The sequence below is a fragment of the Gorilla gorilla genome, chromosome 9 (assembly GCF_029281585.2).
Source record: "Gorilla gorilla gorilla isolate KB3781 chromosome 9, NHGRI_mGorGor1-v2.1_pri, whole genome shotgun sequence".
NCBI classification, from domain to species: Eukaryota; Metazoa; Chordata; class Mammalia; order Primates; family Hominidae; genus Gorilla; species Gorilla gorilla.
Genome location: NC_073233.2, coordinates 81,009,580 through 81,032,403, shown reverse-complemented (window position 1 = coordinate 81,032,403; position 22,824 = coordinate 81,009,580). Strand labels below are relative to the sequence as shown.

The window sequence follows — 22,824 nt, the reverse complement described above, 5'->3', positions numbered from 1 at the left end:
GCGCACATCTAGCTGGTAGGGAGAGTAGGGTGTTGAGCGGCTGAGAGGAAGAAAACGCCGGAATTCTCGTATCCCACAGGCATGCTGCGCCCCCCTCCCCACTGCAAACGTTTCCCTGGGAGCGTCGTCCCCCGCGCCCCCCGACACACACACACACACACACCCCGACACACACACACACACACACACACAAACACACACACACAGCCGCAAAGGCAGGCAGTAGGCGGGGGCGGCCTGTGCGTGCGTCGGCGCGGAGCCCTCTCCCGCCCACGTGCGCGCCCCCGAGCGGAGACGCGCGCGCCGGGGCGAGCTGGCGGGAAAGCGCGCGGGAAGCCCCCGGCTGGCTCCCAGTGGGGGAGGGAGGGCAGGAGGCGTCTGGAACGTGCCACTCTCGGAGAGAAAGGGGGGATTTTCGCGTGGCGCTGGCGTTTCTACACCTCCCACCCACCGACCAATCCGTTAGCTTCCACCTTCCCCTGCCGCGGTACGAAGCCCCGTGCCGTGGCCTCGCTCCCTCCTGGCAGCCCGGACCGGCCCCTGGAACCCCGCTCTGGACAGAGCGGTTCCCTCAGCATCCGGAGCGGGGCGCTGCGCCGCACGGCGAGGCCGGAAATTCCCGCGGCCTGAGTGGTGGAGCCCTAGCGGGGAGAGCGGCGCCACCTTCCTCCTCCCAGGCGGGCGGGGGCGTTAGGCCCAGCGAGGGCCGGGCCGCCTGAGTGGGTGGGGTGGGGGCCGCTGCGTCCGCCGGGAGCGGCGGCGCAGGCGGCCGACCGGGAGCGCGGACAACGCGGCTGCGGCTCACCCGCCGCCCGGCCGGCTGAGACCCTCGCGCCCCTGCTCCTGGGGCCCCCGCCCCCTCGCCGTCTCCGCCTCCTTCCTCACACACCCCCGGGCCGCCCGGGCCCCAAGCCTTCCCGGTGCTCCTCCCTCTTCTCCTCACACTCGCTCTCTGGCCGGGGTCCGCCTGCCGCCCGCTGGCCTGCTCCCTCCGGGGCAAGTCCTGCTTCTTAAGCGCTCCTTTCACACACGCGCGCGCTCGCTGGGCCGTCCCCTCCTCTCCGGCCCTCCTCCTCCTCCTGGTCCTTGCTAACGCTGCCGTCGGGGAGGATTGATGTCCCTTCAGCATCATGCAGCCGCCGCCGAGGAAGGTAAGGGCGCAGCTGGGGGGCTTTGGGGTTCGGAGAGATGCGTACGGGGAACGCGGCTGGGGCGACCGCTGCGCCCCCTCCCCCTCCCGCAAGGGGCCGTGACCGCCTTCGTCTTGGGCTTGTCACCGACTTGCCGCCGGCTCCAGGTCGGGGGCGCGCGTGTGAGTTGCCTTTCCGACAGAGGGGCCGCCGGGGCTCGTCCGTCCTCTACGCAGGAGACCCCCAGACATTTCACAAGAGTTTCGGGTGTGCATTTGTGTTTGTGCGCGCGCATGGCAATGCTGCCCGCTGCAAAGTGCATTCTCGGGGCTGCACCGAGGGGGAGGCGGGGACGCCCCTGCAGCTTTGCAGAGCCTTGTGCGTGTGTGATTGTTTAGTCTGCACCAGCTTTGAGCCCTCCAGCCGCTTGTCGCCAGCCCCGCCCGTTTGCAAATTTGCGGGGGATTTGTTTCTAGCCTAGCCTTAGGGTTTGGCCTGCTTTTCCCACGGGGCGGCCGAAAAGAAGTTGGAATAGTCACCGCCTCCCCACCCCAAGGGAAAACAAATTAAGGATTGACGGGTCCTGCCCCGTCCCCGGCTGAGGGGCGAGGAGGCTGTCGTGCTGTCTTCAGAAAAGCGAGGACCGGGCCCGGGAGGTGCGTGGCGTGTGCACTGCGATCCGGGGTTGGATGACCAGGGTGGGAGTGACGGATGCACCCGGCTTGTCATCAGCCTCCCCGCTGCGCCCTTCCCCAGCTTTCCCAGGGGCCGAGGCTGTGTCCTTGTCTTTTTAATCCTACAGATGGATACTGAATGTCTACTCTGGGCACTGGGTGGATGAGGCCGTTCTGTCCTCCCCTCGTGGGCAAACATTTGCCTAACGCCTAACTCACCCGTGTCTGCTGCCGCTGCTTTCTCTCTTTCCTAATCCGGGTTTCTCCATTTAAGTGAGTCCTTTTCTTTCGAACATGTACCCCCACCCCTCCGGGTGGTCCCACTGCTGAGGCCGAGATTCCAGACTGACCGTAACTTCGAACCCTGGGGCCCCGGCCTGGCGGGCGAGGCTCTCTGGCCAGCAGGCATTTGCTGTTCTCGCTGTTTGAAGTGGAGCCTCCACGGGGATCGGCGTCCCGGGGTAGTTTAAAAGCACTGCATATGCTGGAAGGTCACTTTTGCTTTCTCCTTTGTGAGAAAGAGATTGTGATTTCATGCGCTGTCAGCAAGTCGAGGGCATCATTCTGAGACTGTGTGCTTTTTCGCAGCCATTATGGAGTAATTTATGTAGTCGATTCAGGCATATTATCATGATTGTGTAAATATTGGTCACTGGGTATCAGGCACTCTTAGGCTCCCAGCCCCCATCCACACTCTGCTCACCTCTCCTGGTGGTTAATGTCTTTGAATCTTTTTTAGAAATAGAAGACAGGCTCTTTTAAAACTGTAGGAAGACCTAGACATGGATTGAGCTTGTGCATGAAATGGAATGACTGGCAGTTTATTTTGCACGTCTTTAGTTTGTAATATTTATAGTCGTGTATTTTCATTCAACCTCTGTTCAGGCTATTTGGCTTTAATTTTTCATTAAATAAGTATCTTCAATAAATAAAACTAGATGGCGAATATTGGATTTATGGCCTTCAGGGGAGAGGCGAGCAAGAGACATATTCTGACAGATGTGTTTTCCTTAAGCAATTTTTTTGGGTTAAATTTGTAAAAAGACCTTCATAAATATATGGTATATTTTAGGTGAAAGTTACACAAGAACTGAAAAACATTCAAGTTGAGCAGATGACAAAACTTCAAGCCAAACATCAAGCAGAATGTGATTTGCTTGAAGATATGAGGTAAGGCTATAGTAAATAGTTCAAGGACTTCTGTTTGTCTGTTTCAAAGAACCTTTGAGTTACCAAGCCCCAGGAACTGATGATGGAATTTCCTTTTGGATTTCCTGCTTTAAGGCTGTTAGAACTTTGACTCAGCTGGAAATTAGAACTGGAACTAACACAATACAAACTTTTTCCTTCAGTGGGGGATCTATAATGCACACATAGTATTCAGAAAACACAAGGACCTTAAAAGTCTTGCTAGTCAAATTATAATAATTAAAGATTCTTGTTTAAATAATCTTTCCACGGAATCGTAACAATCATTTTATTGACCTTAACAGTTTTACACAGTTAGATTTTTAAACCAACACTTGTGGTTAATGGTTAATATCTGGGGGTGAGCCAGTCAACCCCAGATGGTTATATGCTCTCACTGGGTTAGAACATGACAAATACAACTTTGTCTTTGAGTGCCAAATTTAGTGAGAAGTGTGTTTATCATATTTTATTTTATTATTGAGGTTACTCATATTCATAATCAAGTTAACTTTGAATAGCTAAGACATCTTGCTAATATTGTGAAAATCAGTATCTTTCTTACTAGAGGGATGGATGACTTATTTTAATGAAAGAAATACCACATTTAACAAGCTTGTAATACAGACTGACAGTTCAACAAAGATTTTCGTCAAGAATGGAAGATGATTTGCATGGTGAAGCAAGAGTGGCTGCAATTCTTATTTCCCTTTTATAATACATTTATCAAATTGGAATTGGGTCTGTAAGCCTCATCAGTTACCTAGTTTTCTGGTGGTACACTAACTTCGTGTTGGTTTCATGAAAAATATTAACTCTGGTGTTAATGATAAAATTATGTGTTTGGATTGCTGTTTATAGCCCAAAGATTTTAGTTTCAAGAATTTCCTTTTTTCCTCTCCTATGTTTAGGCACTATAAGCATTTCTGCTATATACCTGTCTTCAGGGTTTCTGACTAAGGCATATAAATCTATTCTCATCCAACCTGGATATATCAAGATTGTTGTTTTCTGACTGAAAATTACAATTTTAATTATGTATTTGTCTTCCTTCCCTTATTATAACCATAAGAAAATATTTAGACTTAAAAATTCCTATGCGAGGCCGTGCGCAGTCACTGACACCTGTAATCCCAGCACTTTGGCAGGCTGAGGCAGGCAGATCACCTGAGGTCAGGAGTTTCAGACCAGCCTGGCCAACATGATGAAACCCTGTCTCTACTAAAAATACAAAAATTAACCAGGCATGGTGGCGTGCATCTGTAGTCCTAGCTACTCAGGAGGCTGAGGCAGAGAATTGCTTGAACCTAGTAGGCGGAGGTTGCAGTGAGCCGAGATGGCACCACTGCTCTCCAGCCTGGGCAACAGAGTGAGACCCTGTCTCAAAAAAAAAAAAAAAAAAAATTCCTGTGCAAGATATCTGAAACTCTTGACATTGTTAAAAATGTAAGGTTTTTTAACTTATTAAGCAAACTAGGAAATATCTAGATGAAGAAAGTAATAAATTTTCAGAAGCAGTTCAGGAAGGCAGAATTAGTGTGTAAGTGAAGATCCTGTGTGGGGTATGTATGGGTGGTCAGTGGTTGTAATAATTTCTGTTGGTTGTGTCTTCTAAAGACTTCTTGATTGCGTTTTGTCTCCATTTTTCCCCTGTTGTCTGTAGCTTGGTGCAGGAGCTTATGGTCAAGAATATGGACACTGCAGTCAGACAGTCCTGAGTTTGTGTCCTGATATCTGTGCTGACTTGTGGAAAATGAATTAATTTTTATAAACTTAATTTTTCTTATTTGTAAAATGGGGCAATAATGGCCTCTGTTGCCCAAGGTTGTATTGATCAAATGACAATGCATGTGAGATGTGGCACACATCTAAGCTAAGTTGATATAGTCTGTTGCTCCTGTTGCTGTTGCTTAGTTTGTATTATTGCTGATCCATCACATTTTGCTTGCAATATACTAGTATCCTAATTATTGCAGTAGTGTCCTTATATCTTCCATCTCCCATCTCTTCTTTTAAATATGTCTTCCACATTACCACCAGTTAGCTTTCTAAAAACATTATTATAGATCACTCCTCTGTGGCCTTCTGGATAAAGGCCAAACACTTTGTCATAGTATATATGGTTCTCTGCAACCCAGCTGCAAGCTTCCTTTCCTGGCTTAGTTACTACCATTTCATGCCCATGCATCCTTCCTCTTTCTTCCCCCTGCTCTGGTCACTCGGGACGTCAGGTTGTCTAACTGTGCACTCTACATTCATGCCCCTGTGTATGCTGTTGTCTTTGCCTGTTGGTACCCTTCCTCCCACTTTTTCACCTGACAAATTCTTGATTACCAATAACTGCAAGTTCTTTGTTCTCTGTGATCTCAAAGGATTTTGATTTTGCACATGGTTCTGGCATCCTCCCTCAGATGAAGTCTTTGAAGTTTTGGGCTATTATTCATTTTTGTATCTTTATACCCTTGTTGTCGAATGTAACTGGCTATATTTAAATGTATCTTATTTTTTCTTGGGTGAGATACTGTATACATTCTGTAGGGGAGCTATAGGGGCCTCTGTTGAGCTTGTGTTATATACTTTGGTTCACGTGATCACTTTAATTACACTATCTTGTTTGTTGTAGAGTATATAATATGTAAAGACAGAGATTGTTGGTGCTCCAAGGATTAACAGGTTTTTTTTAAAGGAGTTAGTGTGTTCTTTTATCTATATTAACTTAAGGGAATGAATCCTTTCATTCCCATAGAGTTGTAAATAGGATACCGTATTACCTACTAAAACAAGAGTTTAGGTTTCTGATTTGCTTTTTTTTTTCAAAGACAATATTGAAAAAGTTGAAACTTGCCTCCTCTTGGTATTCATGATAACTTCAGTTGCCTGAGGAAGGAGGTGATCTGGCTTCTTGTCTGCCCTAGTAAGTGGAATGATTTTTTAAAAATTCACTGGAAATCTCTGAACTTGGATTTTTTTTGTTTGTTTTTGAGACAAACTCTCGCTCTGTTGGCTAGGCTGGAGTGCAGTGGTGCAATCTCAGCTTACTGCAACCTCCGCCTCCTGGGTACAAGCAGTTCACGTGCCTCAGCCTCCCTAGTAGCTGCCACCACACCTGCCACCACGCCCGGCTAATTTTTTTGTATTGTTAGTAGAGACTGGGTTTCACCATGTTGGCCAGGCTGCTTTTGAACTCCTGACCTCAAGTGATCCACCCGCCTCGGCCTCCCAAAGTGCTAGGATTACAGGCGTGAGCCACTGCACCCGGCCCGAACTTGGGTTTTTATATGAATTAAGTTGTAAAGGATCTTACTTGCTTTTCCTCTTTTGAGACTAGTGCTCCTTCTCACCAGTGCCCCCTGCCAACTTTATGCTCAATTTAAGTTAGTATGAATTCACTTAGAAAAGTACATATAGCTTTTTATTCTTAAAGAAATTAGTAGTAGTAGATTTTTTTTATTATTAAATTTGAGGCAGTCTCACTCTGTTGCCCAGGCTGGAATGCAGTGGTGTGATCTCTGCTTACTGCAACCTCTCCTCTCGGGCTCAAGCGATCCTCCCATCTCATCCTCCAGGGTAGCTGAGACTCCAGGTGTGCGGCTAATTTTTGTGTTTTTTGTAGACGTGGGGTCTTACCATGTTACTCAGGCTGGTCTTGAACTTTGGGTTCAAGCAATCCTACCTTCAGGCCACTGTGCCCAGCTTGAGAAAATGTCAAAAGTTTTTATAACATTGAAAAAAGTTTAAAAAAAATCTATAGCACATTAGACTGTAAATAGAATTTTATGCTAAATTTTGTCTAGTTCTTCCCCATTACGTCCCTTCTTTTTTCTTTCTTTCTTTTTTTTTTTCTTGAGAGACAAGAGTCTTGCTCTGTTGCCCAGGCTGGAATGCAGTGGTGTGATCTTAGCTCACTGTGTCCTTGTCCTCCTGGGTTCAGGTGATCCTTCTGCCTCAGCCTCCCAAGTACCTAGGACTATAGGCACGTGCCACCATGCCTGGCTTATTTTAAAAATTTTGTAGAGACAGGGTTTGTTTGTTGCCCAGGCTCGTCTTGAACTCCTGGGCTCAAGTGATTCTCCCACTCAGCCTCCCAAAGTGCTGGGATTACAGAAATGAGCCACTACTGCTGCAACCCACCCCTTAATCCCCAGTTCTTATCTTTTAGAATTTCGAGGGGAGGAGACCAATTATGATACAGTTTTCCTCCCTTGTTCTCCCCTTTTTCAGTTCATTTGTTCTGAGAATGGCATTTGGAAGCTAGTATTTGGGAGTGAAGTTTGAGATGAAAAGACAACTAATTTGTTGTTAATCAGGGACATTCCATGCTTTGGGGAGGTTTTATACTGATGTGTTTCCTGTTGACTTTTGCTATCAGCAGTAGACAAGTAGAGTCTACTTTCTTTTTAGTTTATTATTATATTTTTTTCTCTTTGCTTTTTAAGACCACTTACAATAAGTTTCTACATACTAGAGTCTGTGTACTTTTCTTCTTAGGATTGTTTATCCTGTGCTATGCTGAGTAGAGTTAGTTAAGAAAAATTTTTTGCAGTGACCCAGAATATAAAGAACTACCTTCTTAGAGGACAGTTTAAGGAGGTCTGTAATATGGAAAAATTATTGAATTTTAGTCAGGTGGATGTTATCATGTTTGTTCATTTTATAGATGAAAGTGGAAACTGAGGCACAGTGAAATGAAGTGAATTATATTGGTGAAGACTCTAAGCTATTTGTCCTGATTTCCATACTACTGTACTCTCCCCTGTATCTGTGTTTCCCAAGTTTTTAACCAAGGAACTCATCATGAGTCCAGTTGTAAAAAATATTTTGCCTATCAAAAAGTATAATATATTATCAGGAGGCTGGGTGTGGTGGCTTATGCCTGTGATCCCAGCACTTTAGCAGGCCAAGGCAGGTGGATCACTTGAGGTCAGGAGTTCGAGACCAGCCTGGCCAACATGGTGAAACCCTGTCTCTACTAAAAATACAAAAATTAGGTGGGCATGGTGGCGCACACCTATAATCCTAGCTACTCTAGCTACTTGGGAGGCTGAGGCAGGAGAATCACTTGAACCTGGGAGGTGGAGGTTGCAGTGAGCTGAGATAGTGCCACAGCACTCCAGCCTGAGCGACAGAGCTAGACTCTGTCTCAAAAAAAACCAAAAACCAAAAAACAAAACCCCCCCAAAAAACAGTATATTATCGGGGAATAATTTGTTTTCTTATTTTTTGATACATTGAGCTGTCAATCAGCTCCAAATCACTATTTTCAAACCGTTAACGTGAGTTTCACCAAAGTCAAAGACACTTAAAAAACTTTATCCCAGAGAAGGCTGGATATGTGATTTCTTATAGATGTTCTGAAGAATTGAAACTGGCTCAAGAAGCACCTGTCCTGCCTTTGCAGACACCTGGTGGTCTAGAGACCTCAAGTGAGGAATTACTGTACTGTATGTTACTTTCTCTGAACTGTAGATTCCCAGGAGTCATGGGAGATTGGATTCCAAGGTCTGTTTATGGATGTTCTAGACTTTTTTTTTTGGAGACAGGGTCTCGCCCTGTCACCCAAGCTGGAGCACAGTGGTGTGATCATGGCTCACTGCAGCCTCAACCTCTCAGACTTAAGTGATCCTTCTGCCTCAGCCTCCTGAGTAGCTGGGACCACAGGCATGCACCACCATGCCTGGCTAATTTTGTATTTTTTGTAGAGACAGGGTTTCACTATGTTGCCCCAGCTGGTCTCGAACTCCTGGGCTCAAGTGATCCTCCCACCTTGACCTCCCAAAGTGTTGGGGTTACAGGCATGAGCCACTGTGCATGGTGCTGAGACTTTTTTTCAGTGTCTCAGAGACTGTTGTATCTAGAAAGAGATCTTAGAGGTAATCTAATCTGGTCTAGAGTTTTTTTTTTTTAAGGCTTTATTTATATACAATGTACATATCATGTAAGTTACATGATGTGACTGTATATCATATATGATTATGTATCCCATTTAAAGTGTACCATTCAACGTTTTTTTTTTATAGGATTGTACAATCGTCACGCCAATTTAAAATGTTTTAGTTCCCCCTAAAAGAAACTTGGTACCCATTAGCAGTCGCTCCCCATAACCCTCTCCAGCCTTAAGCAACCACTTATCTACTTTCTGTCTCTATAGAAGTGGAATCTTGCGACTGGTTTCTTTTGGCATAATGGTTACTTTTTTTTTTTTTTTTTTTGAGACGGAGTTTCTCTGTGTCACCCAGAGTGGAGTGCAGTGGCGCGATGCCAGCTCGTTGTAACCTCCGCCTCCTGGGTTCATGCAATTCTGCCTCAGCCTCCTGAGTAGCTGGGATTATAGGTGCCTGCCACCGTGCCCAGCTAATTTTTCAATTTTTAGTAGAGATGGGGTTTTGCCATCTCAAAGCCTCAGTGATGTTTAGTAGAGATGGGGTTTGGCCATCTCCTGACCTCAAGTGATCCACCTGCCTTGGCCTGCCAAAGTGCTGGGATTACAGGCGTGAGCCACTGCGCCCAGCCTGGTGTAATGTTTTCAAGATTCATCAGGTTGTAGTATCATTACTTCATTCCTTTTTATTGCCAAACAATACCCCATTGTATGGATATGCCACATTTTATTAATCCCTTCATCAGTTGACAGAGATATGGGTTGTTTCTACTTTTTACTATTATTAATAATGCTGCTATGAACATTTCATGTACAAGTTTTTGTATGGATATATGTTTTTCTTTTGGATATATACCTAAAAATGGAATGTCTGGGTCATATGATAACTCTGTGTTTAACTTTTTGAGGAACTTTCAAACTGTTTTCCAAAATAGCTGCTCCATTTTATATTCCCACCAGCAATAATACATGATGGGTGCTATTTCTCCACGTCATGGCCAGTGCATGTTATTGTCTGTCATTTTGATTATAGGCATTCTAGTGGATGTGAAGTGATATTGTAAGTGGCTTTGACGTGCATTTTTCTAACAACTTATGATGGTGAGCATTTTTTCATGTGCTTATTGGCCATTTGTATATCTTCTTTGAAGACATGTCTATTCAAGTACTTTGCCCATTTAAAAAATCGTTTTTATTGAATTTTAAGAGTTCTTTATAACATATATGATTTGCAAATATATGCAGTATTTTTTTCCCATTCTATGGAAGAATCACCTGAGGTTTTTTTTTTTTTTTTTTTCTGTTACCGTTTCATTCTGTCACCCAGACTGGAGTGCAGGGGGCATGATCATGGCTCACTGCAATCTCCACCTTCTGGGATCAAGCAATCCTCTCACCCCAGCCTCCGGAGTAGCTAGGACTACAGTTGCACACCACCATGCCCAGCTAATTTTTGTATTTTTTTGTAGAGATGGGGTTTTGCCATGTTGTCCAGGCTGGTCTCAAACTCCTGGGCTCAAGCAATCCACCTGACTCAGCCTACCAAAGTGCTGGGATTACAGGCATGAGTCACAGTGCCTGTCTTCACCTGAGTTTTTTATGTGCACTTAATTTTGAGAACCACTGGTAATGGAAACAAGAACTTTGAACGTACGCTGTAGATTGAAACCCAGCTCTGCTGCTTATTAGCTGGGTAATCTTGGACAAGTGGCTTAGCTTTTCTGAGCTTCAGTATTTTGTATGTGTGAAACAAGATTAATATTGACCTTTTTGCTTTTCTGTGAAAGTAAAATGAGACAGGTGAAATGCCAAGAATGGTAGGTATTTAGCATTGGTAGCTACTGTTATTAGTGGAAAATTGAAGTCCAGGAAGAATGTTGTCTTATTCAAGGTACAAAAGGAAGTTATTGTGTTTCATGAATTATAAGAAGCACATTGTTTTACATTCTTACATTTCTGAAATCAAGATGCATCTTATGGCTCTTTTAGGCTGTGATGCAGTTGTCATTGCCTCTTCATGCATAGAACTTGCGGGATGGGTATCAGCAAGCTTGTAAGAAAATCCCAGAGACAATGGTTGGAATACAAATGTTGGATCACCTGGGCTTTTGATAGCATGGAGGATGGTAATTTGTGGAAATATGTGGATATCAGTGACTGATTCAAAAAAATGAGAAGAGTTCGACTCTGAATGTGACCCATTTATGCACCAGTTTATTTCATTTATCTTTTTTTATTATGCATATGCTAAACTCTGACTAAATAAGTTTAAAAGAACTCTTTTAATAAGTATAAATGAAAATTCTAAGTAACGGTATTGTGTTAATTGGCAGCATTTTTTCTTAGCAGAATATAAAATAATGTGTCTTGCAGTTAATGGTGTTCTTATTTTTTAAATTTTTTAAATTTTTTTTTTTTTTGAGACAGAGTCTTGGTTTGTTGCCTAGACCGGAGTGCAGTGGTGTGATCTTGGCTTACTGCAACCTCTGCCTTCCAGACTCAAGCGATCCTTGTGCCTCAGCCTCCCGAGTAGCTGGGATTACAGCTGTGTGCCACCATGCCCAGATAATTTTTGTAGTAATTTTTATTTTTATTTTTTTTGAGACGGAGTCTTACTCTGTCACCCAGGCTGGAGTGCAGTGGCGCTATCTTGGCTCACTGCAAGGTCCGCCTTCTGGTTTCACGCCATTCTCCTGCCTCAGCCTCCTGAGTAGGTGGGACTACAGGTGCCCGCCACCATGCCCGGCTAATTTTTTTTTTTTTTTTTGTACTTTTAGTAGAGAGGGGGTTTCACCGTGTTAGCCAGGATGGTCTCAATCTCCTGACCTTGTGATCCACCTGCCTCGGCCTCCCAAAGTGCTGGGATTACAGGCGTGAGCCACCGCGCCTGGCCTAATTTTTGTAGTTTTTATAGAGATGGGATTTCGTTATTTGGTTAGGGCTGGTCTCCAACTCCTGGTCTCAAGTGATCTGCCTGCCTCAAGCTCCCAAAGTGCTGGGATTACAGGCGTGAACCACCATGCCCAGCCCTCAGTGATGTTTTAGATATGATGAAAACTGGAAGTAGCAGATCAGGTACTGGACTCAGGTATTTAAAAATTCATTCAACAATCATAGTTGCTTCTCAATTAGTATTTTTTCAAATTAGAACTTAAAATGTTGTAAATCTTGAGAGGGAGAATTTTTGAAAAACTGAGAGCTGCAAGAAAAAAGATCAAGTAGGGCTACACTTAAATAACATTTCTTTAAGAGGGGGAAAAAAAGATTACCTGATTTTAAAATTAATAAAAGGTAACATGCAACTTCGAATGACTAAATAAAATTTAAATGTAAATATGTACTTCCATATTATGGTCAGTTATGTTGGGGAGAAAAAGAAGGAGATGCTAACTAGGCAGAGAAGGAAATATAGTTTGAGAGGGTCTGTTTAATTAAACTTTTTTTGTCACAGACCACTGTGTACTTGAAATTGAAAGAATTAGGGTTTTGGTAATACCTCTTCCTATTGGTGACTCTTGGTTTATTAGCTCCTAAGCCATTATTCAGAAATCTTTACCTGCTCCTAAAATTTAAAGATTCTTTTCTGAATGGGACAGCCATTGCAGCCCAAGGCAGGTGAAGATAGTTTATGATTCATAGACATGAATAGAGGATACTCTCCTGAACTTGATGGTATTAAACTAAGGACTAATAATGAAAGTTACTTATCTCTAGGGTTAAGAATAGAAGTGTTAGTCTGGCACCATAGCACGTGCCTGTAGTCCTTGCTAAGGCAAGAGGATCTGCTTGAGCCCACAGTGAGCTATGATAGTACTTGTGAGTAGCCACTACACTCCAGCCTGGGCAACTTAGCAAGACCCTATCTCTAAGAAAAAAGTATTGAATAATTTTTATGTATGCTTTACCTTCCCCTGGTCTTTTTAGCCACACCCAGGTATATAAATATAAGAGATTATGGGCCAGGCGCGGTGGCTCACACCTGTAATCCCAGCACTTTGGGAGGCCAAGGTGGGCGGATCACGAGATCAGGAGATTGAGACCATCCTGGCTAACATGGTGAAACCCTGTCTCTACTAAAAGAAATTAGCTGGGCGTGATGGCAGGTGCCTGTAGTCCCAGCTACTCGGGGGGTGCTAAGGCAGGAGAATGACATGAACCCGGGAGGCAGAGCTTGCAGTGAGTGAGCCGAGATCACACCACTGCACTCCAGCCTGGGCGACAGAGCAAGACTCCGTCTCAAAAAAAAAAAAAAAAAAAAAAAAAAGATTATGAAGGTAATCTGTGTGGTGGCATAGGTGTGATATATTGGAACAAGTGCTAGTTTACAGCAGTGGTCCCCAACCCTTTTTGGCACCAGAGACCAGTTTCCTGGAAGACAGTTTTCCCATGGACTGTGGGTGGGGTCAGGGGGATGGTTTTGGGATGATTCAAGTGCATTACATTTATTGTGCACTTTATTCCTATTATTGTTACATTGTAATATATAATGAAAACAATTATGCAACCCAATATACTGTACAATCAGTGGGAGGCTGAGCTTGTTTTTCTGCAACTGGACGGTCCCATCTGGGATTGGTGGGAGACAGTGACAGATCATCAGGCATTAGATTCTCATGAGGAGCATGCAACCTAGATCCCTTGCATGTGCACTTCACAATAGGGTTCGTGCTATGAGAATCTAATGCTGCTGCTGATCTGACAGGAGGCGGAGCTCAGGTGGCAGTGTGAGCAATGCGGGGGCGGCTGTAAATATGGACGAAGCTTGGCCTGCTTGCCTGCCACTCACCTCCTGTTGTGTGTCCCAGTTCCTAACAGGCCACAGACCGTTAGTGGTCCGTGGCCTGGGGGTTGGGGACCCCTGGTTTAGAGACATGCAACCTGGGTATCAATTCTAGTTCACAAATTATGGCGCCCAGCTGTAATTTGTTTTGTAATTGAGAACATCAATTTAGAAATTAGAGTCTCTGGCCAGGCGTGGTGGCTCATGCCTGTAATCCCAGCACTCTGGGAGGCCGAGGTGGGCAGATCAAGAAGTCAGGAGATCGAGACCATCCTGGCTAACATGGTGAAATCTCGTCTCTACTAAAAATACAAAAAATTAGCCAGGCGCGGTGACACATGCCTGTAGTCCCAGCTACTGGGGAGGCTAAGGCAGGAGAATCGCTTGAACCCGGGAGGTGGAGGTTGCAGTGAGCTGAGATCACACCACTGCACTCCAGCCTGGGCAACAGAGCGAGACTCTGTCTCAAAAAGAAAATAAAAATAAAAAGAAATTATAGCCTGACTTATTCTTTAAAGAGTGACCTGTGGGTTGAAACATGAAATTAATCTCAAAGATAAACTGCTCCAGTGATGCTGCAGAATCTTTCACCACGGTTAGTAGTCCTAGGTACCTTCCATCTTTCTGTATGTTGGTAATGATTCTCCTCATGATTGCTGGATAGTTTCTGCAACTCGAAGTACTATATTTTCATATAACAACTTCAGGTGGAAGAAGAGGAGAGCAGGACAATTTCTCCTTATGCAAATTTTTCCTACCTTTCCCCCTCCTTCCCCCATCTCTGTTTCCTTCCTTTTTTCTTTTGTTCCACTAGGGAAGAAATTTTAACCAGAAATTAACTCAATAGACTTTCCCTTATATTTCATTATCTGTGTTTGCTTCATATGCTTGAACATGCCTAGCTGCAGAGGAGGCTGGAAATGTGATCATCTTGGAGGTGGGTCCTTGCCAACAAACAAAAAAGGTAGTGGTGGCAGTAATGTAGCTTTTGCCACATTATTGTTTTGCCTGATTTGCTGCAGGGACCCGTTTCCAGTTTACTCCTAGAGGTTCCCATAAAAGTATTAAAAAATGCATTGGAGTTAGATTATGAGGGCTATCACTGGAACTCCAGTTGTCCCAAGCTGACTGGTAATTAGAGACTCCATAGAAATTATTTGTATTCCCTCTTCCCAATTCCTTTTGAATTAAGTATGTCAGGTTAGGAGTAGGTTTTTGTATTTTGGCCTCTTAGGATTCTCTTCCCAATCTTACCACTTCAGTCTTCTGATAATTTGGAGAAATGGTGGTCAAAGGGCCCGCAGGCAATTGTGTTCTCAGTGAACCTTTTTTTTTTTTTTTTTTGAGATGGTCTTGTTCTGTTGCCCACGCTGGAGTACAGTGGTGTGATCTCACAACGCCTGGCTAATTTTTTGTATTTTTAGTAGAGACGGTGCTTCACTATGTTGGCCAGGCTGGTCTCAAACTCTTGACCTTGACCTCAGGTGATTCCCACCCCCGCCCCCCAACCCAAAGTGTTGGGATTACAGCTTGAGCCACTGCACCCAGCTGTGAACTTCTTTTTACTTCTCAGGTGAAGGCATTAGTGAAGTGCCTAAATTTAAAGGAGGGAAGGCCATATAAAGAGTTTTAATCACCCTTAGCTGAATAATTTGCCCCTTAATAATTGATGATTGGCAATTTACTCTTGAGAGTATCAAGTCTGAAGCTGTTTATCTGAGGAGGCCTGTAAGTTGATGGTTTTCTTTGTAAATTCTCCAGATGTTCATTTGAGCCCCACAGATGCCATTCTATGTTGTTGGTATCAGTCTTCAGGGGTGATCTGATGCATAAGCAGGGGTTAGTTTTGTAAGTCTGGCTCGTGTTCTTGGCTTTTCAGTAACTAATTTGGGATCTAGGCACAAAAACTTGTAACCCTGTCCTTTGTCCCACTGCTGCAGATGTTCTGTCAGTGTTGATCAGGAGTAATTTATGGAACCTTAGCCGGTATTTTTGTTAATTTCATTTTGTTGGGTCCTTTCAATATTCCTTGATCGTGCTTTGCTTTAACATTCCATTTGATCTTTTTGGCATTCATGTGGGAATCCTTTGTCATCCAGATGTTTTCTGTTTTGTGAGCTTGGAAATAATCCCAATTTAATAAGAAAATGTTATTTCTGGTGTTATGAAAAGTGTTACCGTGTCTGTGGTTCCACAGAAACAAGTTGGAGTATATATTATATATGTCTCCTGATTGTATTTTAGTGATAATTGTTTTTCCTCTTACTGGTGATTGGAGGATGGGAGCAAGGGACAGAGACTTTTTTTGTTGTTTGCTTTTGAGACAGAGTCTTATTCCATCCCAGGCTGGAGCACAGTGGTGCAATCTCGGCTCACTGCAACCTCTGCCTCCCGTGTTCAAGCAATTCTTGTGCCTTGGCCTCCTGAGTAGCTAGGATTACAGGTGTGCAGCACGATGCTTGGCAGATTTTTTTATTTTTCATAAAGATAGGGTTTTGCCATGTTGGCCAGGCTGGTCTTGGACTTCTGACCTCAAGTGATCCACCTGCCTTGGACTCCCAAAGTGCTGGGATTACAGACGTGAGCCACTGCACCCAGTCTAAGCTTTTTATTGTATGTTCTTTTTTGTGTATTTTGAATTTTAAACTATGTGAATATTATGCTCAAAACTAAAATTTAATGATTCAGTAATATTGGTAAACATTTTATTGCATGTCTGTTAAGCATAACAGATATTTAACAGATATTATAAAAGTTCATATTAGTTGATGCTAAAATGCCATTTTTGGCTTTTAATTAGTTTTTAGTGAAGCTATTTTCATTATTAATAGACTTTAAAATTTATTTCTAATACGTACAAGTATTAAGAATACTTGATTTACAAACTTTTCTTCATAAAGTGATTGGTTTCCAGTTGGTCGTAGCACAAAGTTGGGAAAACAAGCTTTATGTACTACCATATTCCTTTCTTTCTGTATTGTGGAATTTTTTTTTTTTTTTTTTTTTAAGATGGAATCTTGCCCTGTTGCCCAGGCTGGAGTGCAGTGGCGTGATCTCAGCTTGCTGCAACCTCTGCCTCCCAGGTTCAAGCGATTCTCCTGCCTCAGCCTCCCAAGTAGCTGGGATTACTGGTGCCCGTGACTATGCCTGGCTAATTTTTGTATTTTTAGTAGAGATGGGATTTCACCATGTTGGCCAGCCTGGTCTCGAACTTCTGACCTTGTGATCCGCCCACCTCGGCCTCCCAAAGTGCTGGGATTACAGGCGTGAGCCACCGCACCTGGCTGTGGAATTCTTTTGTCTTGAAACAAGCAAACATATTAGATAGAGTCTTGCCTAATGTCAAATTTCATTTTAGCTGCGTTTATCCAAAGGTTTTATATCATAGCCATCAATTAAAACATTGTTTCTGTTAGGAAATGTAGTTTTGTATTAGCCAGCTCTCTCCATGGAAGAACTGTTTGCTCTGTTTTACTAAAAGAAGTGTTTTATGTAATAGTTTTTCTTAGTTACATTGAATCAATTGAAATTGCTAGTATTCCATTTTCTTTCTTTCTTTTTTCTTTTTTCTTTTTGCATTTGTTAGCTATTCCTCTGTTTTTAAAGTGGTCATTGGAAGATATGACATTATGTGTTTTTTTTTTGTCTTGAGACAGGGTCTCTGTTGTCTGGGCTAGGTTATAGTGGTGCGGTCATGGCTCACTGCAGCCTTAACCCCTTGAGCTCAAACAGTCCTCTTGCCTCAGCCTCCTGAGTAGCTCAGACTACAGATGTGTGCCACTATGCCTGGCTAATTTTTTAAATTCTTAGTAGAGACAGGGTCTTACTATGTCTCCCAGGCATCGTTGAACTGTGGAGCTCAAGCAGTCCCCCTGCTTTGGCCTCCCAAAGTGCTGGGATTATAGGCATGAGCCACCACACTCGATCTACACCATGCATTCTTAATTTATCACTGTCTACTTAGAGTTAATATTGTATCATTCCACATACGACCTTACGATGATCTAATTACAGTTATTCCATCCCAGACTTTGTGCTGCTTATAAACCTCATAATATAATGTTAGTTTTCTTTAAACAGGTATCTTTTAAAAAGATTAAGAGAAGGAAAAAAGTCTTATATTTACTAATCCTGACTCTTCTTTCCTTCCTGAAACCAACATACAGGTTTGAGTTTCCATCTGTTATCATTTCCTTTCAGCTTAAGGAACTTCCTTCAGCATTTCTGGTGCAATTCTGCAGCTTTTGACACTTCTCTTAGCTTTCATATGTCTGAAAATGTCTTTATTTCACCCTCATTTTAGGAAGATATTTTTGCTGGATATAGAATTCTGGGTTGGTCACTCCAGTGTCTTCTGGCTTTCATTATTTCTGGTGAGAAGTTAGCTCTTACTTATAGACTTGTTCACATCTGTGGAATGTGCTTTCCCTTGCTCTAATAGCTTTTTTCTCTTTATCTTTGGTTTCCTACAGTTTGAGTGTAATGTGACTAGTATAGTGTCTGTAATTATCTTGTTTGGGGTTCATCATTCAATGGTTGATGCTTTTCATGAAACCTGGGAAACTTCTGGCCATTGTTTCCTTTTTTTTCTTTTTTTTTTGAGACAGAGTCTCACTCTGTTGCCCAGGCTGGAGTGCAGTGGCGTAATCTCAGCTCACTGCAACCTCCGCCCCCTTGGTTCAAGTGATTCTCCTGCCTCAGCCTCCTGAGTAGCTGGGATTAGAGGCAAACGCCATCATGCCCAGCTGATTTTTGTATTTTTAGTAGAGGCGGGGTTTCACCATATTGGCCAGGCTGGTCTCGAACTCCTGACCTCTGGTGATCCACCTACCTTGGCCTCCCAAAGTGCTGGGATTACAGGTGTGAGCCACTGCGCCCGGCCCATTATTTTTTTTCTGCCCCATTCTCTCTCTCCTTTTTTTTTTTTTTAATTATTATTATTATACTTTAAGTTCTAGGGTACATGTGCACAATGTGCAGGTTTGTTATATATGTATACATGTGCCATATTGGTGTGCTGCACCCATTAACTCGTCATTTACATTAGGTATTTCTCCTAATGTTATCCCTTCCCCGTCCCCCCATCCCACAATAGGCCCTGGTGTGTGATGTTCCCTATCCTGTGTCCAAGTGTTCTCATTGTTCAATTCCCATCTATGAGTGAGAACATGCGGTGTTTGGTTTTCTGTCCTTGCAATAGTTTGCTCAGAGTGATGGTTTCCAGCTTCATCCATGTCCCTACAAAGGACGTGAATGCGTCCTTTTTTATGGCTGCATAGTATTCCATGGTGTGTATGTGCCACATTTTCTTAATCCAGTCTATCATTGATGGACATTTGGGTTGCCATATGCAGAAAGCTGAAACTGGATCCCTTCCTTACACCTTATACAATATTAAGGCCTGTTCATGACAAATTTAAACTTTAATTTTATGGTAAGATTATCTCTTTTCAGGTAACTCAGTTTGACCACCTTGTTTTGATTTATAGCGGATCAAGGGCTGAAAGGCAAAGAAGTTTAAAGATTCCCTTTTAAGTAAGAGTCAGTTGGCCAGCACCTGTAACTAGAGAAAAGGCAGCTCTGTTTAGACTGCATTTGATCAGTCTGAGAGGTGATATACTCTCCAGCCTCTGTGATGTTTTGAAGTGGTGGAGGGGGATGGTTATGCAGTTAAGAAGATGGTATAGTTTATTCAAATTCCTGAATATTGCCCTTATAGTGTGATGACATTGTCTTTGAAATATTTTGAATTCCCAGAATTAAACATAGCTTATTCAAATATAGATGCCAAGAACGCATTATAAAAGCAAGAGTCACCTGTGCACTTTACATTACAGATGCCTAGGCCCTATTCCTAAGATTCTGCATTGGTAGATTTTGGGAGAGGCCTGGGCATATATAAAAAGCCATAGCATATGATTCTCATTTGTAATTAAGGATGAGCGCTACTTTTCCAGGAGTTACCGCCGTTTAATATGCATTGTTTGATATGCATTTCAGATACTTTTCCTGACCTCAGGGATTCCAGGAAATACTGGCTTGGCTAGGAGATACTGCAGGAGAGGTGGAATTCCAAGATGTATAAAATTATCAATTGGATAGTCAACATTGAATTTGTCATAGGTCAAAAATGTCAGTGAAATAATTGGTGATTTAACAAATTTATTTTATTGTGTACCCCAATGGATGATAGATAAAGAGAGTGGCGGTTTGGCTTGTTTATAAAGTGTTTTTCTCCCTTCTTTAATGTGTATATAGTTCAAGTTAATTAATTACAGATTTATCCTTCACCTATGTATCTTTTAAAATTAATTATTTTGTGGTTTTTTTGATGGGACAAGGAAGGATGAGGTTCCTTACGGTTTTATAAATGTTCAATGATTAAGATAAACTATGTGTACTCTAAATGTAACTGTGTTGTAGAGTATGAAAACATTCAGCAGTGAGACTAAATGACATTTACTTAATCTGCATATCTTGTAGATTCTTTGTAAATATAGTAGAACAGCCACACTATAAAGCTATTGTTTGTGCTCTTTTGAAAAATATAATCCACTTTGGGATGGCAAATTCATTCTTTACGAATTTCACAGAGTCCAATAGAGACTTTTTTTCTAAGTGTCTAATAAGTACCGTCTCCAAGGCATCTGAGTAATATATATCCTAAATCTTGCCATGCCTTCATTGGACTGTATTAATTCTCTTAATAAACTATCCCCTTCTTTTTCCCTCATTAACAGTAGTTTTCTGCTTTTGCCTATTTGATTTGACAAAGGAAGTTGAAGTCTCTATTCCTTAGCCATGCATCTCTACTTCAGGCCATTTCTTACAAGTAGCCATTCCTGTGTTCTGAAGAGCAGATCAAGAAAGAAGATGGTTAAGTGGTGTTATCTTTGTGCAGGATAGTGCAGTCTGCCACTGAGGGGATGCCTATATACCTGCTTTCCTGGTGGGGTGTTTTTCTCTGGGGCTATCAGGGTGCATTCAGCTGCAGCAGAGTCTATGTCTTGATGTTTCTTCTGGTAGTCTGAGTCTCTAATATGGGGAAGTTTTTGTACTTGTAAGAGGTTGGAGTCAGTTATTATCAGCGTCATTATTTTTCTTTGATGAAAACATAAAATTTGAATCACTTTCTTATTGATTTGGCTTTGAGCTACATTTTTTTTTTTTTTTTTGCCTTTTAAGTTAGCAACAACAACAAAAAACTCTGGTATTAAAGGAAACCTAAAGGAGAAAACCCCACTATCCTAAACAGATAACTGTTTCTTACTTGGTTTTGCTTTATATTTGTCTATATTGATTATGTGTGTTTTTACATAGTTGCAGTCATATTGTAGATAGCATTTTGTGTTCAATTTTTTAATGAAACATTATATCCTAAGTACTTTTCAGGTTAAGTACTATCATAATTATAACTGCGTGGTTTTCAAAGTGTATTCCCTAGACCAGTGGTATCAACACCATCTGGAACTTGTTAAAAATGCAGTTTTGTAGGCTTATCCCTAACCTCCTGCATCAGGAACTCTGAGAGTGGAGCCCAGCAATCCATGTTTTAATAATCACTTTTAGGTGATTCTCATATATATTAAAGTTTGTGGACCACTGTTACAAATTATAGCTATTGTTTACAGTGGCACTTTTATTGTTTACTTACCTTACCTTACAATATCTAAGGATGTAGACTTTTTTTTTTTTTTTGGCCCTTAACAATTACTGATACTTTGTTAAGACTTTATTGTCTTAAGCTTTACAGGTTGTTTTTCTGTTTATAAAATGTTAAACATCTATTATTTCGTTTAAATCTTAGCAACCCAAGAGGCAGATATTATTATTTGTATGGTGAGGGAACTTAAGCACAGAAGGATTTACTAATTTGTCTAAGATCACAACTTCTAATTTTTTATTCTTTTAAAGTTATATATTTATAATGCTTTAATCTATGAGGCCTTTTCTGGTATCCTCCGTTCTCTTTTTCCTTTTTAAGTGTCCTTCATCTGTGTAGAGTGGAAATAATGGACTATCTGGTTTACTGGGGTGTAACAAAACAGTATTTGAAATATGAGATGGGGATAAAATTGCATTTACCAGAGCTCCTTCTGGGATAAATATGAGAGGAATAAGCAGAAGCAAATAATCTTCTTGGGAGGTGTGTGTGTGCGTGCATGCGTGTGTGTGTGTGTGTATGTGTATGTGTATAAGAGAGAGAGACCCCAAAGGGTATGCTTAATTGCTTTTTAAGGAAGTTGAGTAAATTAGGAATACATTTTTATAGGATATGCAAGTTTGGAGACAGAGCTAAATTGCTGAGAAAGAGAAGAGGTGTAAGCTCTGCAACTAGTAGCTCTCTGCCTCTTGTCTAAACAAACGTTGAACAATAACAAAAATATTGACTTGGGTGCCAGATTAGATTTCGCGGGGAGCCTGTGTTTTTGACTCTGCCTGTGTGTTCCCATAACATCCAGTGCTGTTAGAGCATTCATCACATTATATGTTAATCATCTATTTTTTTGTGTGTGTGTGGTATATCTTCACCTCCAGACTGTGAGCTTTTTCGGAGCAAGACTGTCTTTTATCTTCATATGTTTCTTTTTTTAATTTTTGTTTTATTATTATTATTTTTTTAGACACAATTTTGCTGTTGTTGCCCAGGCTGGAGTGCAGTGACATGATCTCAGCTCACTGCAGCCTCCGCCTTCCAAGATCAAGTGATTCTCCAGCCTCAGCCTCCTGAGTAGCTGGGATTATAGGCATGCACCACAACGCCCGGCTAATTTTGTATTTTTAGTAGAGACGGGGTTTCACCATGTTGGTCAGGCTGGTCTCGAACCCCTGACCTCAGGTGATCCACCTGCCTTGGCTTCCCAAAGTGCCAGGATTACGGGTGTGAGCCACTGCTCCTGGCCTATCTTCATATGTTTCTGAGCCTGGTATACAGTTACTGAAGAAATGTTTGCTACCAAATGAGACATTGTTGGCCAATTAATACTTAATAGACTTTTAAAATGTACATTGTTCTTAAAAGTCAAGTTTTATTTTCCTTTGTTTACATAAAGACCATATGCTACATTATAATATGTAATCTTCCATAGTTCGGTAAATATACAAGGATGTAAACAAGTGTCAGATGTGGCCTGGGTCTGTGTCCCCACCCAAATCTCATCTTGAATTCCCATA

General features: G+C 42.4%; 1 protein-coding gene across 3 annotated transcripts in view; it reads left to right on the top strand.

Moving 5' to 3' along the window:
* The first annotated feature begins 346 nt into the window (after positions 1-346).
* The window catches only part of FCHSD2 (FCH and double SH3 domains 2), a 306,616-nt gene continuing 284,138 nt past the window's right edge, over positions 347-22,824 (top strand). Inside the window, exons 1-2 of one of the 3 annotated variants that reach the window (XM_019037195.4) lie at positions 347-1,151; positions 2,877-2,974. In XM_019037195.4, the coding sequence (XP_018892740.1) occupies positions 1,131-1,151; positions 2,877-2,974 (119 nt within the window). In that variant the 5' untranslated portion in view covers positions 347-1,130. Of the gene's footprint in view, positions 1,152-2,876; positions 2,975-22,824 lie in introns of those variants that run through there. The other 2 variants (XM_019037196.4, XM_055356755.1) reach the window with 2 other exon arrangements.